Raw genomic sequence first — 15,680 nt, forward strand, 5'->3', positions numbered from 1 at the left:
ACGCAGCAATGTTCTGTCAAAATAAAGGACAGGTAACGAATAGCCAGACAAAGTATTTGACTTAGTAAATCTAAGTCAAAAATGCATGTTGTTTTATTGAAGGAATTTTTAAATATAAACTAAAAATGTATTTGTGACAAATATTAAGTAATGTGAGAATATTGACATTTTGCAAATAAATCCATGTTTAGCCTAAAGCCTATTGAAATAGGCTACCATTTTTAATGCTACGATGCAAAGTAAATTGAAAGACAATTTCTTTAGGATAATATAAGACGATTCATATTATATGAATAATACTGTACACATTAAATGTTTCTAATCTAAAATATGGTGTAAAACTGTATAGCTTAGAGTAAATATAAGCACAGGCTCATAGGCTTGACATTTATCCTGTTTGAATCTGTTCAAAGAAATGCACATAACTTCATCAGTACTAAATTTGCATCTGTGAATATTAAATATTTTAACTACATTTGTTTTTCTTTCATTTTCCGCCGACTGCAGCCGTCAAATGTAACACATCGGCTAGGCAAAGCTGACGGCTATTTGCGAAAATGTGTTTTGATGCAATCGCTTGATAACGTGGTTAAAGCGCCACTAGGCAGTCAAAAGCTGCAAATGCACTTTGCAGATGCGGCGGTACTTACGGCGGTAAAAACACACTTTGGTTGGCCACCTACTGTATATATATATAAAAAATAATTATGATCTTAATTTTGGAGGAAAATAAAAATACTCTTTATATAAAGAACACACAATGAAAAGTATGTGTGTAAATCATAGCTTTTTGCTCTAATAAAACTGAAACTTCCAATATTCAAAGTTTTGCTTTTAAATTAAGACCATCAAATTAGTTTTACTCTATTACACTCCTACTTGACCTCCTCTTTGAGGTAATTGGTTAAGCTCTTAATCATTCATCCATATGAATTTTGTCTATAAATGAGTAAATAGTCTATCATAGGTCATTTGCATTTGGCAGTCGCAGTGGAGCTCAATCTTTGGGATGCTTCTCTTTCTATACACAATTCTGCTTTTACATCAGCTTCATACAAAGGCAGGAAATACACCATGCCGAATGATGGGAGACCCTAAGTACCCGCTGATTTCAAAGAATGGAGACATGACCATTGCAGCACTTTTTCCAGTCCACGGCAGAGAGACATTACCTTCATTTGAATTTACAAAAAAACCTCAGCCTCTCTCATGCTCCAGGTTTGTTACATTTATACATTGAAACTTTAAAGGAGAAAATTTATTTAAAATAATTAAATGCATTATAAATATAAATTCACATTATAACAGCAATATTTAATATTATGGTCTTTCAAGCCATAATAAATAAATAAATAAATATGAATGCAATCATTCCATTCTCCACCTTAAATTGATTGATTGTAATATAGTTGCTATTTATCCTTCTGATTTAATGTTTTAATTTCACAGTGTGAATCTGAGAGATTTTCGCCTGGCACAAATCATGATCTTTGCCATTGAAGAGATTAACAGAAGTGAACATTTGCTCCCAAATGTTTCTATTGGTTATCGAATCTATGATACCTGTGGTTCAAGACTGTCTACCATGAGTGCAATTATGGGACTGATGAATGTTCAGGAGTTTGGAGAAGGAGACAGATGTACTGCACAGTCTCCTTTGCATTCTATAATAGGAGATTCAGAGTCTACTGCCACAGTGATTCTCACCAGAACTACAGGACCTTTTAAGATCCCAGTGGTAAAGAACAATAACACAAATGTTTGACAAAATCAGTGATGACTGTTTCACTGTTTCCTGTGTTTTCTTTCTTTTTTCCTTTCTTCTTTCAGATAAGTCATTCAGCTTCATGTGAATGCCTTGGTAATAGAAAAGATTACCCTTCATTCTTCAGGACTACGGCTAGTGATTACCACCAGAGCAGAGCACTTGCATACTTAGTCAAGGATTTAGGCTGGTCTTGGGTTGGAGCTGTGAACAGTGACAATGAATATGGGAACTATGGAATGGCAATATTTCTGAAAATAGCCCAAGAGGAGGGGATTTGTGTGGAGTACTCAGTCAAATTCTACAGAACAGAAACAGAAAAACTCCAGAAAGTGGTAGAAAGAATTAAAAAAAGCACTGCAAAAGTGATTGTTGCATTTGTTTCATTTCTTGAGATGGGTTTACTTATTGACCAGCTAAGTATTCAAAACATTACAGGCCTTCAAATGCTTGGAGTGAAGTCATGGATAACTTCAGAAAATTACATCACTCCAAACAGCTTTCGTGTGCTAGGAGGGTCACTGGGGTTTGCAATGAGAAAAATCTATATTGAAGGGTTTTCAGATTATGCTACAAAATCATTCTGGAAAACAGCCATCCCATGCTTACACATTGAGAGGAATTCTTCTGAATATGCATTAAGTTGCAGAAAATATGATGATCTACTTGTGGTGAAAAATTATAATGAAGATGTAACTGAACACAGATATTCAGCCAATGTCTATGAAGCAGTTTATGCTGTGGCTCATTCCCTACACAGTCTGCTCAAGTGCAAAGAACAAGGAGGTTGTGAGAAAGGCCTGACAATACAACCACAGCAGGTAAAGATAAAACACAGATAAGCAGAAAGCAATATTTATGGTAAACAATGTGTTAAAATGCCTCAATGATAATATAAAATTGTATTTACTTATTTATTTTTAATTAGGTGGTTGAGGCTCTGAAAAAAGTAAATTTCACTGTAAAGTTTGGCGATCGTGTGTGGTTTGACAGCACTGGTTCTACAGTGGCCCAATATGAAGTTATAAACTGGCAGCAGAACTCAGATGGATCATTCCAGTTTAAGCCGGTGGGATACTATGATGCCTCTTTTCCCCCTGGTCAACACTTTGTACTCAACACTGAAAATATAATCTGGGCTGGAGGAAAGTTGCAAGTAAATAACCCATTCGTAAAACAATGGTTAATTAAACTGAAGGAACACGATATATATATATATATATATATATATATATATATATATACAAATTTATTAACATTTAGAAAATTTTGGAGCCCTTAAGGGACATGGTGGTGGGAAAAAATCGGGGTGGGAGGAAAAAATATTTTCAAAATGTTTTGCGTTCCTTCGAGAAACTTTGCGTTGTCTTGCAAATATATTTGTGTTCTCTCGCAAAGATATTTGCGTTCTCTCGCAAAACCAGTTGAGTTTGGACTGTTTACTTTAAAAGCTTGAAGTGGTTCATACAGCTTTGTATGTTCACAATGGAGCGGTTCATAGAGTTTTATTTGGACTTGGACTCAAGTATAAAGAAAAATACAGTCATTGCTTAGTTCAAGGCACAGTTTTGGGACATTCTAAAACACTTAATGTGCCTCAATGTTTTAAAACAGTGACATTGGAGAACGATAATAATAAATACTGTTAAAATGATTAGGCTAATATTAATAACCTTATTAATAATATTATTATTAATAAAGCAGAATAACCCAGAATATGAATGCAATGCCCTGAACTTTAAGCTTTTTCTCCCCCATAGAAAACGCTTGGGCTATATGAATAAATATGGTGATTTTTTATAAAATACCAAATCTGTTTACAGTTTATATTACGCACAGAAAAGCAGATGATCCCAGAACAGAACAGCTTGCAGTGGTTCATAAAAAGCTTAACGCTGCCTAATGAAAATGATAAGAAACGACCAAATATGCTATAGCCTATTATCTATGTATTACTTTACTTACTTACTTTTGTCATTTAGCAGATGCTTTTGTCCAAAGCGACTTACAAATAAGAAAAAGTAACTAAAACTAAAAGTTACAACTCTATAAATACTATATACCCACATATTTAAGAAAATAAAGAAATTAAATAAAATTGACATGCATATAACAACATTTCAATAATAAATATATAAATTAATAAACTAAAATAAAAAGCCCGGTGGAGTCGCACGGTAGAGTTGATGGTCTTTACACTCTTCGGTCTTCACACTAAGAGGGCTTCACACGACGACTGCCGTGACCGCTGTATTAAAAATATGTACTGTGTACATGCAAGCCCAAAATACGAGCTGAATTGCACGATAAGCGTTTTCTCCTTCATAGAAAACCGCGCTTATGTTGCTAAGTGCTAAGAGTTTTTTTCATAAAGTTTTGTCAGCAGGGGAAAAAACCCTGTGCGTTCCGTTCTGGGCTGTGCATATATACTGTAAGCAGATTTGGTATTTTTAAATCACCATTTTCATTCATTAGCCTACCTTAAGCGTTTTATGGGGGAGATAAAAGCTTACGTGCAGGGCGTTGCATTCATATTCTGGGCTATTCTGCTTTATTAATAGTAATATTATTAATAAGGTTATTAATATTAGGCTAATCATTTTATTAGTATTCATTATTATCAAATTTGGTCCTCCAATGTCACTGTTTTAAAACATTAAGCAACATTAAGCATTTCAGAATGTTCCAAAACCGTGCCTTGAACTAAGCACTGACATATTTCTTCATTTGTGTCCAAGTTCAAAATAAAACTCCATGAACCGCTCCATTGTGAACATATGGAGCTGTATGAACCACTGCAAGCTGTAAAGTAAACAGGAAGAGTTTGTCCAAACTCAACTGGTTTTGCGAGAGAATGCAAATATCTTTGTGAGAGAACGCAAAAGTTTTGCGAGAGAATGCAAAACATTTGAAAAATATTTTTTCTTCCCACGCCAAATTTTTTCCCACCACCATGTCCCTTAAAGGGCTCTGTAGAAAATACATAAATTATACACTACTATATGGGTAAATATTATAAAAGACAAACTTTGCCTTTACTGAAATCTCTGCCTTCATATTATTATATAAGATATAATGTGTCATTATGAGTCAACATTTCTGTGAGTCAACACTTTGAATCGTTCATCTTTTTTTTGTATTTTTTTTTTTTAATTCCTAGAGAATAGGTATATTCAGAGCATGAACATAAATTTTGTTCCATTTCTATAATACTTGAAATTTGATAGTTTTATACACAGTGCCATTTAAAATAACTTTTTTTATTTAAAGAAAATATTAGGCTTTAATATCATGTTTTAACAATTTATTACATGAATGAAATAATGAATAAAAGTATGAATTTCTTCTTCAAAAAAAAAGGAAATACTGACCCAAAACTTTTTAACGGTATTTTATATTGGTACAAACTATTTCTATTTAAAATAAATGCTGCTATATATAACTTTTTTTTATATATCAAGGAATACAGATATACATCACTGAAAATAAATAAATAAATGCACACACACACACACACACACACACACACACAAACACAAACAAATAAATAAAGCACAAGTGTTTCCAACATTAAAAAAATCTGCATATTGGAATGATTTCTGAAAGACTGAAATTGAAATTGGAGTAATGGCTGATGAAAATTCAGCTTTTATTAAAATATTTTTATTATTGTATATAGAATGTTATAATATTGTTATTTTAAATTGCAATAATATTTTACAGTATTACAGTTTTTCTGTATTTTTGATCAAATAAGTGCAGGCTTCATGGGCATAAGAGACTTCTTTAAAAACGAAACAAAACAACAACAACAAAAAACATTCAAAAATTTGTGTTTAGTAAGATTTTTAAAGGCGGTGTATATAATTTTTTTCCCATGTAGAAGCCAAGGTCTGTGTGCAGTGAGAGCTGTCCTCCTGGCACCCGAAAGGCTACACAGAAAGGAAGACCTGTGTGCTGCTATGACTGTATTCCATGTGCAGATGGAGAAATCAGTAATGAGACAGGTAATTCTCAACTTGGTTTGTGCTTACATTGCACTTTCCGTCTTGCATTGCACTTAGACTTAAATTATTATAAGTTTTTTTAAATCTCTTTTTTTTATCTAACTATAATGATTACAACTTCCTTTCCAGATTCAAATAACTGCAAGCAGTGTCCAGGGGAGTACTGGTCTAATGCTGAGAAAAATAAATGTGTGTTAAAGGCTGTAGAGTTTCTGTCATTCACAGAAGTTATGGGTATTGTGCTAATCTTTTTCTCGCTGTTTGGAGTAGGATTAACTGTGCTGGTAGCGGTACTGTTTTACAGCAAGAAGGACACCCCCATAGTAAAAGCTAACAACTCGGAGCTGAGCTTCCTGCTGCTCTTCTCTTTGACTCTGTGTTTCCTCTGTTCACTTACTTTCATTGGTCGGCCCACTGAGTGGTCCTGTATGTTGCGACACACAGCGTTTGGGATCACTTTTGTCCTCTGCATCTCATGTGTTTTGGGAAAAACAATAGTGGTGTTAATGGCCTTCAAGGCTACACTTCCAGGAAGTAATGTCATGAAATGGTTTGGGCCTTCACAGCAACGACTCAGTGTTCTTGCCTTTACACTTATACAGGTTCTTATCTGTGTGCTTTGGTTAACAATATCTCCTCCATTTCCTTACAAAAATATGAAATATTATAAGGAAAAGATCATACTTGAGTGCAGTCTGGGTTCAACTATAGGTTTCTGGGCTGTGCTGGGTTATATCGGCCTACTGGCTGTCTTGTGCGTCTTCCTTGCTTTTCTGGCTCGCACACTGCCTGATAACTTCAATGAAGCCAAATTCATAACATTCAGCATGATAATATTCTGTGCTGTATGGATCACGTTTATTCCAGCTTATGTCAGTTCTCCCGGCAAATTCACCGTAGCTGTGGAGATTTTTGCTATTTTAGCCTCAAGCATTGGTTTACTATTTTGCATATTTGCACCTAAATGTTATATTATCCTGTGTAAGCCTGAACAAAATACAAAGCAACATGTTATGGGGAAAAAAACCACATAAGTCCTATTGAGAATTAAACTAATATTATGTTAGAATTGTTGTTCTTGTTGTTGTTGCTGCTGTAGTTTGCATATTAAGATAAATATGAATAAAATAAATTACACGATTCTTTAAATTTCACAACACAAATATACTGAATAATCAAACCAGCTTTTATCCTCAACACTTTAGTTGTGTCCAAAATGATGCACTACACACTATGTATTTGTACACTGTACTCAAACGTGTAGTGTATGAATTTCATAAGGTTTTTTTTTTTTTTTTGTCATTCAACATTGTAGTCTGATAACCCCCAGTGTAAACACAATATTCACACTATTTGTAATGACATATGACTTCACAAATCATGCTTGTTTTCTGTTGGCCACCAGAGACGAAAATAATACCTATGAAAATCTATGGTTTGCACCTTAAAACATGTTAAGCTGCAAATGTTGCCTTACAATTCTATTTCTACTTGATCTAACATTCTTATTAAATTAGTATGTGTGATCTAACGGTTTTAAAAATAAAAATTCCAATGATCTTTACTTTTCAAAATGAGTCAAAAAGTATAATTGCTTCTATAAAGCATAACAGTTGCATAATGGGTAGTATGATATATTAACATATCATCAAACTATTGTTTGTTATTTGATTGTCTTATATCTTCTGTAATCCAATGTAGTGTTGTCAAAAATATCGATATTTCGATAAATATCGATACTGAAATATCTGAACGGTACCAATATTCATTTCCCGAAGTATCGATACACCGATACTAGCCGAGCTGTCACTTTCACTTCTCTCCAAAGGCGCGTGGACAAGCACCACACGTGACCGCACTCGTCTCCTTCGCTCTGGTTAAATAGCAAAAGTGAAGTGAATAGAAAGATGACTGCTCTGGTTGTTAAAGAACACAGCAGGAGCGCTATCTGTAGGGATCTATGATCTCCGCGATGCAGAGAACGCGCACGGAATCCAGTCATAAAAACTGAATTTACAGTTTAACGCAGAATGTCACGGAATTTGTCAAAGTTTGGATGAATTAATCAAAAGTAGGTCATTACACTTAAATCAAATCGCGATATGGACTAGTATCTGTAAATATTAAGCTGCATAAGTCGATTTAAATATGAATCCTGCATGTCCTGCGCGTCTCTGTCTGAATGTGCTGCACGTGCGGTTGTGTTTTCTAATGTGGCGCTCGCGGTGATTTCAGCGTCTGCGGTCTCAATGAGGACATAAATACATCAACAATATCTCCAGAACTGATCTGAAAGGCACTTTACGAACATTTTACCATTTAATTTGAGTAAAACTAGCATCATATCATACACACACAGAACTTTAGAAGTATTCACGGCAACCCGTCAAAATAAAAGTTCGGTTTAACTTAGCCTATTAAAGACGTGTGCCAGAAATAGGCTAGATTACTATTATTTAGTAGAATGTACATAATACTACTACTTACTACTACTGTTCATTTTTTTTAAAGAAATAATCACAAAATATTTTAATTTTAATAGTAAATCCCCTTAATTTGCCAAAAATGTAAATGTTTAATTTTCATTAATTCAAATATAAATGAATTAAAATTGTTTTATGCCTTCATCTGATATCCAGTAAAATTTAAATACACAACACAGAATTTCTGAGGGGGAAAACACATTTCATAAGGCTACTGTAAGAATAAATAAAAATTGTTTGTATGCATTCAAATAATAGACATGCTAAAACACAGAATTTGGTAACAATAAAACATAAGGTGAGAAAAAAATAAAACATTTCATACGGCCCTAAACGTGTCATTTTTGTTACACTTTTAATAAATTAAATGTTAAATTGTATAATTTTCATGAATTTAATGAATTAGACATGCTTTTAGATTAATAGCATTTAATTTGACCATTAAAAAAAAAAAAGAGTCCAGAAAAATTCAAACGGAAAAAAACGGAATCCAGAAAAATTTAAATGGAAAAAATTGAATGTAGAAATTTTTTTAACGGAATTTGGGGAAAAATAAAACGGATTTCATAGGGCCCTATATCTGGAAATATTTTGGTTATGAAGCAAATGAGAATATCAACAAATTGAACTTTGGATTTTAATTAGTACATGTATTAGTAAACGTTAGTTTCAATTAACATTTAACTAAGATTAATAAAAGATTAATAAATAAATCAACAAATGCAGTACCTCAAGACATTTTTTTTGTTCATGTAAAATATACCGCATGTTCTCGACTTGTTACATTTATCTTTAAATAAAAAAAATTACCCCCTTAATATTGTGGCAGTTTTTTTCACCGTGGTATCGAAAATGGTATCGAGTATCGATATTTTTCAAGGTATCGTATCGAAGTTAGAAATTCCAGTATCGTGACAACACTAATCCAATGTGACTTCTTATCACAGTATGAGCCAAAAATATATTATTTTAGTACTATATACAGTGAATGTTGATTAGAACTGCATTAGCTATACTTCATTCTTATGAAAAAGCTTCCTAAACTCAAAAAAAAAACCTCTTTCCCTCTATCTTTCTCTGCACTTACTAGCTTGTACTTATTTGAACAATGACTGAGACTTGGTGTTACGAGCACTTCCTCTGTCTGATTGCCTCTTCAAGATGAATCGCTTTTTGTGTTCCCCATTTGTAAGTCGCGTTGGATAAAAGCATCTACCAAATGACTAAATGTAAATGTAATGAAAATACATGAGATTGATTTAAAGGGGTCATGAACTGAGAATTCAAAACCTTTTGATATATCAGAGGTCATTGTGCTCTTTCTCTCCCTCCCTCTCTCTCTCTCTCTCTATATATATATATAACATTCTGTAAGTTTCCGAACTCAAAACTTTATTTTTAGTCTGAAAACAGCTTATATTGAAGCTAATCTGCCAAAATGTCACGTAGTGGAACGTGCCACTTTATGACGTAATAGTGTGGCTAAATGCAGATGGGAGTTTTACTTACTCAAAAATGTTCTGAGGGCAGAAAGGAAAATTAATGGTTTACAGATTCAACCAATGAAATTGAAGCAATGGTCAGGAAATGGACGTGTGGGGGGAATACTTCAGACAGATATACGTTACTCATGCTTCGTGGGAGGTATTTATTGCAAGGTGAGTGAATTTACCATGTATTTTTTTATTTAAAAAAATCAACATCTCTAACATTTATTAAGATAATTGGCAAACAAAGATGCACAGATCCAGGGGCGGAGCTAGACTGACAGCTTGCCCAGTCAGATCGATGAAAAAAATAAATAAATTATATATATATATATATATATATATATATATATATAGATAGATGTGGCCGGCTTGACGCCCTTATTATATGTTAAGGGAAAAGACAAAGCCAAGACATCTAGCAAAAGGATTCTTTTATTCTTGACTGAGCCTGAAAAAGGGACTCAGCATTAATGTTTTGTTGGGGGACAAGATTTGGAGATTCTAATCCAATTAGATGAGAAAAATTGTACAAAACAGAAACGAAAACAAAGACAAACACCCACTTTTCTACAATGGGTACAAGAAGAAAAATAGTAAGCAATAATATGAAAAAGTGTTCTTCATACAATCTCAAATAAAAAAACTCCAATTCACAAGCCCCATTCAACTTAAACCAGTGCAAACCAGGTTACAAAACTTATAAAGGGTGTACAAAACAACGGCGGTGGCCTGTTTGTGCCTAATAAAACAAATAGAACATAGAATATGAGCAATCAGCACATTTCACCACATGAATGCACCACCTACTTTATACACAGTTCACGTTTATCTTCTTCTGAGCATATTAATCGGTAAATAGACTAAAGAAAACAGTACACACTTTACACAGGGTACAATCCTTTTCATGCAATATACAGAAACACTTTAGAATAAAATGAACAAAACTCACTCTTATTAAGCCTCTGAAGCACACAGAAAAAGCTCACGTGGTAATTGGCACTTGTGTGATCTTACGTATCGTTTCTCTCCCCTCTAACACAGTATAAAGGACAAGAGTTACTGCATGTTCAGTTGATATATGAAATAAGCAGAGTTATTTAACATTTTAACAAATCTTACAACATATCTTAGGTTAACTCACGCTCAATCTCCGTCAACGTGATCTGAATTCCCCTCCCCCACGGGCGATCTCTCACGTGCAGGAGCAGAATGCTTGTATGATCGGCAAATTAAACCATCCACTCAATAAAACCACACAACTGTAGTCACCACACACTCACAAGTTGAAATAAAGCTGGAAATGTCCTCTCTTTAACAGTTTTTTTCAACTATATCTTCCTCTGTGTAACTCCTGCTTCTAACTTTGCTCTCTTCCAGTCTGACGTGCACTTCCCTCTAGCGCATGCACGAACTCTTAAAGGGGACAGCGCACATAACTTAGTTAAAGCAACAAAGATGAATTACTGGGAAACTTAACCAAGTATAAGGTGAATCTTGCCCCGGTCACACTCTCCCCTGCCTACAGTCAACGTCCTCGATGACTGCAAACACCCTTTAATCATTCACTATTCCTTGTAGCTTACTGGACGTATACAAGACCATGCCCGCTAACACTTGGGAAAGGACATCGGGACTGAAAGACACAGCATTACAAGCGGATTTAGGCAGTCTGTTTGGGTTACTGTGAGCACCTGCAGTTGAACGCTGAGTGCTGCGTGGTGTAGGAAGGGGCGCATCCACATGAATACTCTCTGCCCTAGGCTTTCGGGGAACAGGGACTGGTCTGGTCAACACCACGTCTGAAAGTGAATCAGTTCTCTCCGTATCAGGCAGAGAGGGCTCTCCAACAACACTCGCCTCATTATTCACTTGTGCATCATCATATCTTTCCTGTGCTTCTTCAAATCCCCCCTCAGCACAACTGTCTGGTTCCTCATCTGGCTGTTGTGACTCCTCAAGCACTGGATCCTCTGGGTCCTCCTCAGGCCATCTGGTTTCTTCCACAAGCACACATTCCGCATCTAAAGAAGGCATCTCATCCACCAATACTGAGGTAGGTGCTTCTTCTACAGGTCTCACTTTTCTCCGTGGCATTGGGACTGGTCTCGGACAGGGCCTAATGTCTGATCGATGTACTCTTTTTGCAGGACCGTCTCCTACTGGCTCCACAGTGTAGGTCATACCATGCACCTCCACCACCTTATAAGCTGTGGGTGCCCAGGCATCCTGTATCTTGTTCCGTCCTGGAGGACGATAACGTAAGTACACCTGCTGACCAACTGCCACCTCTGGACAATATACCCTACTCGCACGCTTGGCAACTCGGTCTGCTGCCTTCCTTTCAGCGTATTTGAGGAACCATTCCTTCAGAAGGATCTTAGCAGTAGTGTCTGCCTTCTGATTGCGAGTCGGGAACGCCTGGCTGAACTTAGTGAATACATCGGTCACGACCAGAACGTTCTCCTGCCCATCCGACGCTGGCTCCAGTGTGGTGAAATCCATAGCGACCACTTCTAGTGGATGAGAAGCCAAGAATGGGGTCCAAGGTGCCTGAATCTTGGGCTGTGGCATTTTGGCTAGCACGCAGCGCTGACACTTCTTCACCCACTTATCCACAGCGTCATACATCCCAACCCAATAACAACGCTGCTTGAGCAGGCCCAGCGTCCTCTCTACGCCCTGATGCCCCATCTGGTCATGGACACTTTGCAACACCATTTCGACTAGACATGCTGGGAGCAGCAACTGTAGGCATTCCCCATTGAACACATCATCAATGGTTCTGTACATCAGCCCTTCTTTCTCTTGAATCCTGCCCCACTGCTTAAACAACAACAGCACCGGTCTAGACAAGTACTTTCTCTCACAATTTGTGGGTTTCCTCTTCTTGTTCCAGAACCTCTTGAACACACTGATGGTCGGATCTGCCTCCTGAAACTGACGAAGCTCATCCTTTGTGTATCCAGGTAATGTTGGGGTATTCTCCAGGTGTTCCTCTCCTGTCTCTTCATTCTCTATGGCTGCCTGTAACAGTCCAATTTCTCCCTCTCTAGGACTCGCCACTAGCCCTGCCAGGTCAACTCCCACTGCAGTCCCTGTACGAAGCCCGCTGCAAATAGCCACACAGCCATCATACTCCGAATCCTCAGTTACCACCTCCATCCCCTCCAGTCCTGGTCTTCTAGAGAGTGCGTCAGCTGCGGTGTTACACCGCCCAGGGCGGTACAGCACTTCGAAATCGAATATTGCAAGCTGTGCAGCCCACCTCTGTTCAATGGCGCCCAGTTTAGCCGTGTTGAGGTGGCAGAGAGGATTGTTATCCGTTAGGACAGTAAACTTGGATCCTAGCAGGTAACTCCTGAACTTCTCCACCGCAGCCCATTTGAGTGCCAGGAGCTCCAGCTTCATACTACTGTAGTTCCTGTCATTTCGCTCTGCGCCCCTCAACCGCCGGCTTGCATAGGCTATCACAGTCTTACTTCCCCCTTGTTGCTGGTACAACACAGCGCCCAATCCCAGGTTAGTCTTACTTCCCCCTTGTTGCTGGTACAACACAGCGCCCAATCCCAGGTTACTGGCATCAGTCTCCAGCACAAAAGGTAGGGTGAAGTCAGCGTAGCCAAGTGTCGGAGCACAGGTGAGCTTCTCCTTGAGGTGCTCAAAGGCTTGCTGGCACTCCGTTGTCCAGGAGACCTTAAACAACTTGTTGGCTTGCGCAACACTCCCCTGGTGAACACAAGTGTTTACGACATCATGAAGCGGACCAGCCACCTTAGAGAAGCCCTCAATGAATCTTCGATAATAGCTGCAGAATCCTAAAAAGGACCGCAGCTCCTTCAGTGTGTTAGGGACTGGCCACTGTCTTACTGCACTCACTTTATCTGGGTCTGTAGACACCCCTTGAGCAGATACCACGTGCCCTAAGAATTTTACCTCAGACTGCAGGAAGTGGCGCTTTTCCACCTTAACCTTAAGTCCAGCCTCCCTCAACCTCTGTAACACGGTCTCAAGCCTCATTAAGTGTCCCTCAAACGTACTTGAGTACACCAGCAAATCGTCCAAATAGATGAGTACCATTTGAAAGACCAGGTCACTCATTATGGCCTGCATGAGACGTTGGAATGTCGCTGGTGCGTTACATAGGCCAAACGGCATCCGCTGGTACTCATACAGACCAAATGGTGTAATGAAAGTTGTTTTGTGACGGTCCTTCTCGTGAACTGCTACCTGGTGATAGCCACTCGCGAGGTCAATAGACGAGAACATCTTGGCTTTACTCAAAGCATCCAGACTCTCATCTATTCGTGGCAACGGGAATGCATCACGCCTAGTTTTACAGTTCAGCTTCCGGTAGTCCACGCATAGCCGAAGACTCCCATCATTCTTCCGGACTAACACCACTGGAGATGCATACGAACTAGAGCTTTCATGGATGACACGCTTTTTGAGCAGTCCAGAGATATGGTCCTTCACTTCCTGGAATTGGTTTGGAGGTATACGTCGGTAAGACTGTGACACAGGAAGGTCATCGTTCAGGGGAATCTCATGCTTTACAAGTTCAGTATAACCAAGGTCTTCATCATTAATAGCAAACACATCCAGGTATTGCCTCAGAAGCTCCTTCAGCTCTGCCTGTTGCGCAGGGGTACCGCCGATCTGTACTTTCTCCAAGGGACACGGCAGGTCACCGCTAACCCCTGTCATTGACCTCTGGTTAACCCTAACCTCTTCATGATCTGCAGAGATTTGATGGAATCTAACTTCGCAGGAGCTACTCTCAACATGATGACCCTGGGCAAGAACACTTAGTTTCACCTTCGGTGGCAGCCACACACCTTCTGAAGACAAGTTTACTACCTGCACTGGGAATACCCGCCTACCAGGTAAAACCAAGGTAGGAACCAGGACCAAGCCACCCGGCAATGATGCCTTACCTGGCTCAAACAAGCTTAAGTCTCTGTTTCCAGCTACTTCTTTGTGTGTTCTGGCCTGAATTGTAGCCACGGAGGCTGCAGGTATGTACAACTTGTGTGTGCCTGCTACCCGGACCATAGAGTCCGCTCCTACTGGGGCAGCCTCTTGGACTCTGTTAAGGACGGCTCTCCAGTCAGCATCCAACGTCCCCTCCAAAGCATGGTCAAACTCAGCTAGAATTAATTGTTTACAACGCTGTGCTATGTTCATGCCAAGTATGCCTGGGGGCGCTGAGTCAGTCTCCCCATCATTCTGGTCACGTATCACCAAGAACCCACACCCAGGTATAGTCAAGCCCATAACCTGGATATCAAGTTCAACATACCCAAGGTAGGGAAGAGGCAAACCGTTGGCAGCAGTAATTTTTAACCACTTGCTCGTACAATGCAGGTCTTTGTCTTCCCCATGAAGATGTTCTTTGAAGAAGCTCTCTGTCAAAGTACTCGCGTTACTGCCAGTGTCTAACAGGCACCGAATTGCTACGCCCCCAGCGTGAATTTCCACTTCTGGGCACTTGCCCACTGCACGTTCCAGAAACCACTCTTTTGTCAGTGTGCCAGTCTTTGAGCCATCGGTACCACCTCTCATTTCTCGGCTCTTCGCAATGGAGGCGCAAAGTTTCCCGGAACCGGAGACTCAGGCCTAGCTGGCACAGGGTTTTCTTGAAAGCGCTGCCCAGTGCATTGCCTGGCTATGTGCCCAACACCCTCACATCTCAAACAAATGGGTTGACCATCTCGGGTATACTTTGGCTTAAACTTGGGCTTACAAGTTGGGTCAGACCTCTGAATTGTGAGATCACGGACAGCATTGGTAAGTTCCCCGATTGCCTTCCCTTGTTGTGTAATTACCTTAATTACATCTTGTAGGGCTACAGTCAAGTCGTTTGGTACGGTGGCGGTCATCCTTGCGTGCCCTACACTTTCCTCGACACTCACTATGTTTCGGTTTCGGCCCACGT

The 15,680-nt window shown here is 38.6% G+C and overlaps 1 protein-coding gene across 1 annotated transcript; it reads left to right on the forward strand.

The window, feature by feature from the left end:
• Positions 1-1,009: 1,009 nt before the first annotated feature.
• Positions 1,010-6,806, forward strand: LOC306888235 (extracellular calcium-sensing receptor-like; the record flags this gene model as incomplete). The annotated part of the gene is made up of 6 exons (XM_079446438.1): positions 1,010-1,218; positions 1,450-1,738; positions 1,831-2,586; positions 2,694-2,921; positions 5,649-5,772; positions 5,902-6,806. 6 exons carry the CDS (start codon positions 1,010-1,012, stop codon positions 6,804-6,806), a joined length of 2,511 nt encoding a protein of 836 aa, XP_079302564.1.
• Between the last annotated feature and the right edge of the window lie 8,874 nt (positions 6,807-15,680).

This window comes from Barbus barbus, assembly GCF_936440315.1.
Source record: "Barbus barbus genome assembly, chromosome: 22".
Taxonomy (NCBI): domain Eukaryota; kingdom Metazoa; phylum Chordata; class Actinopteri; order Cypriniformes; family Cyprinidae; genus Barbus; species Barbus barbus.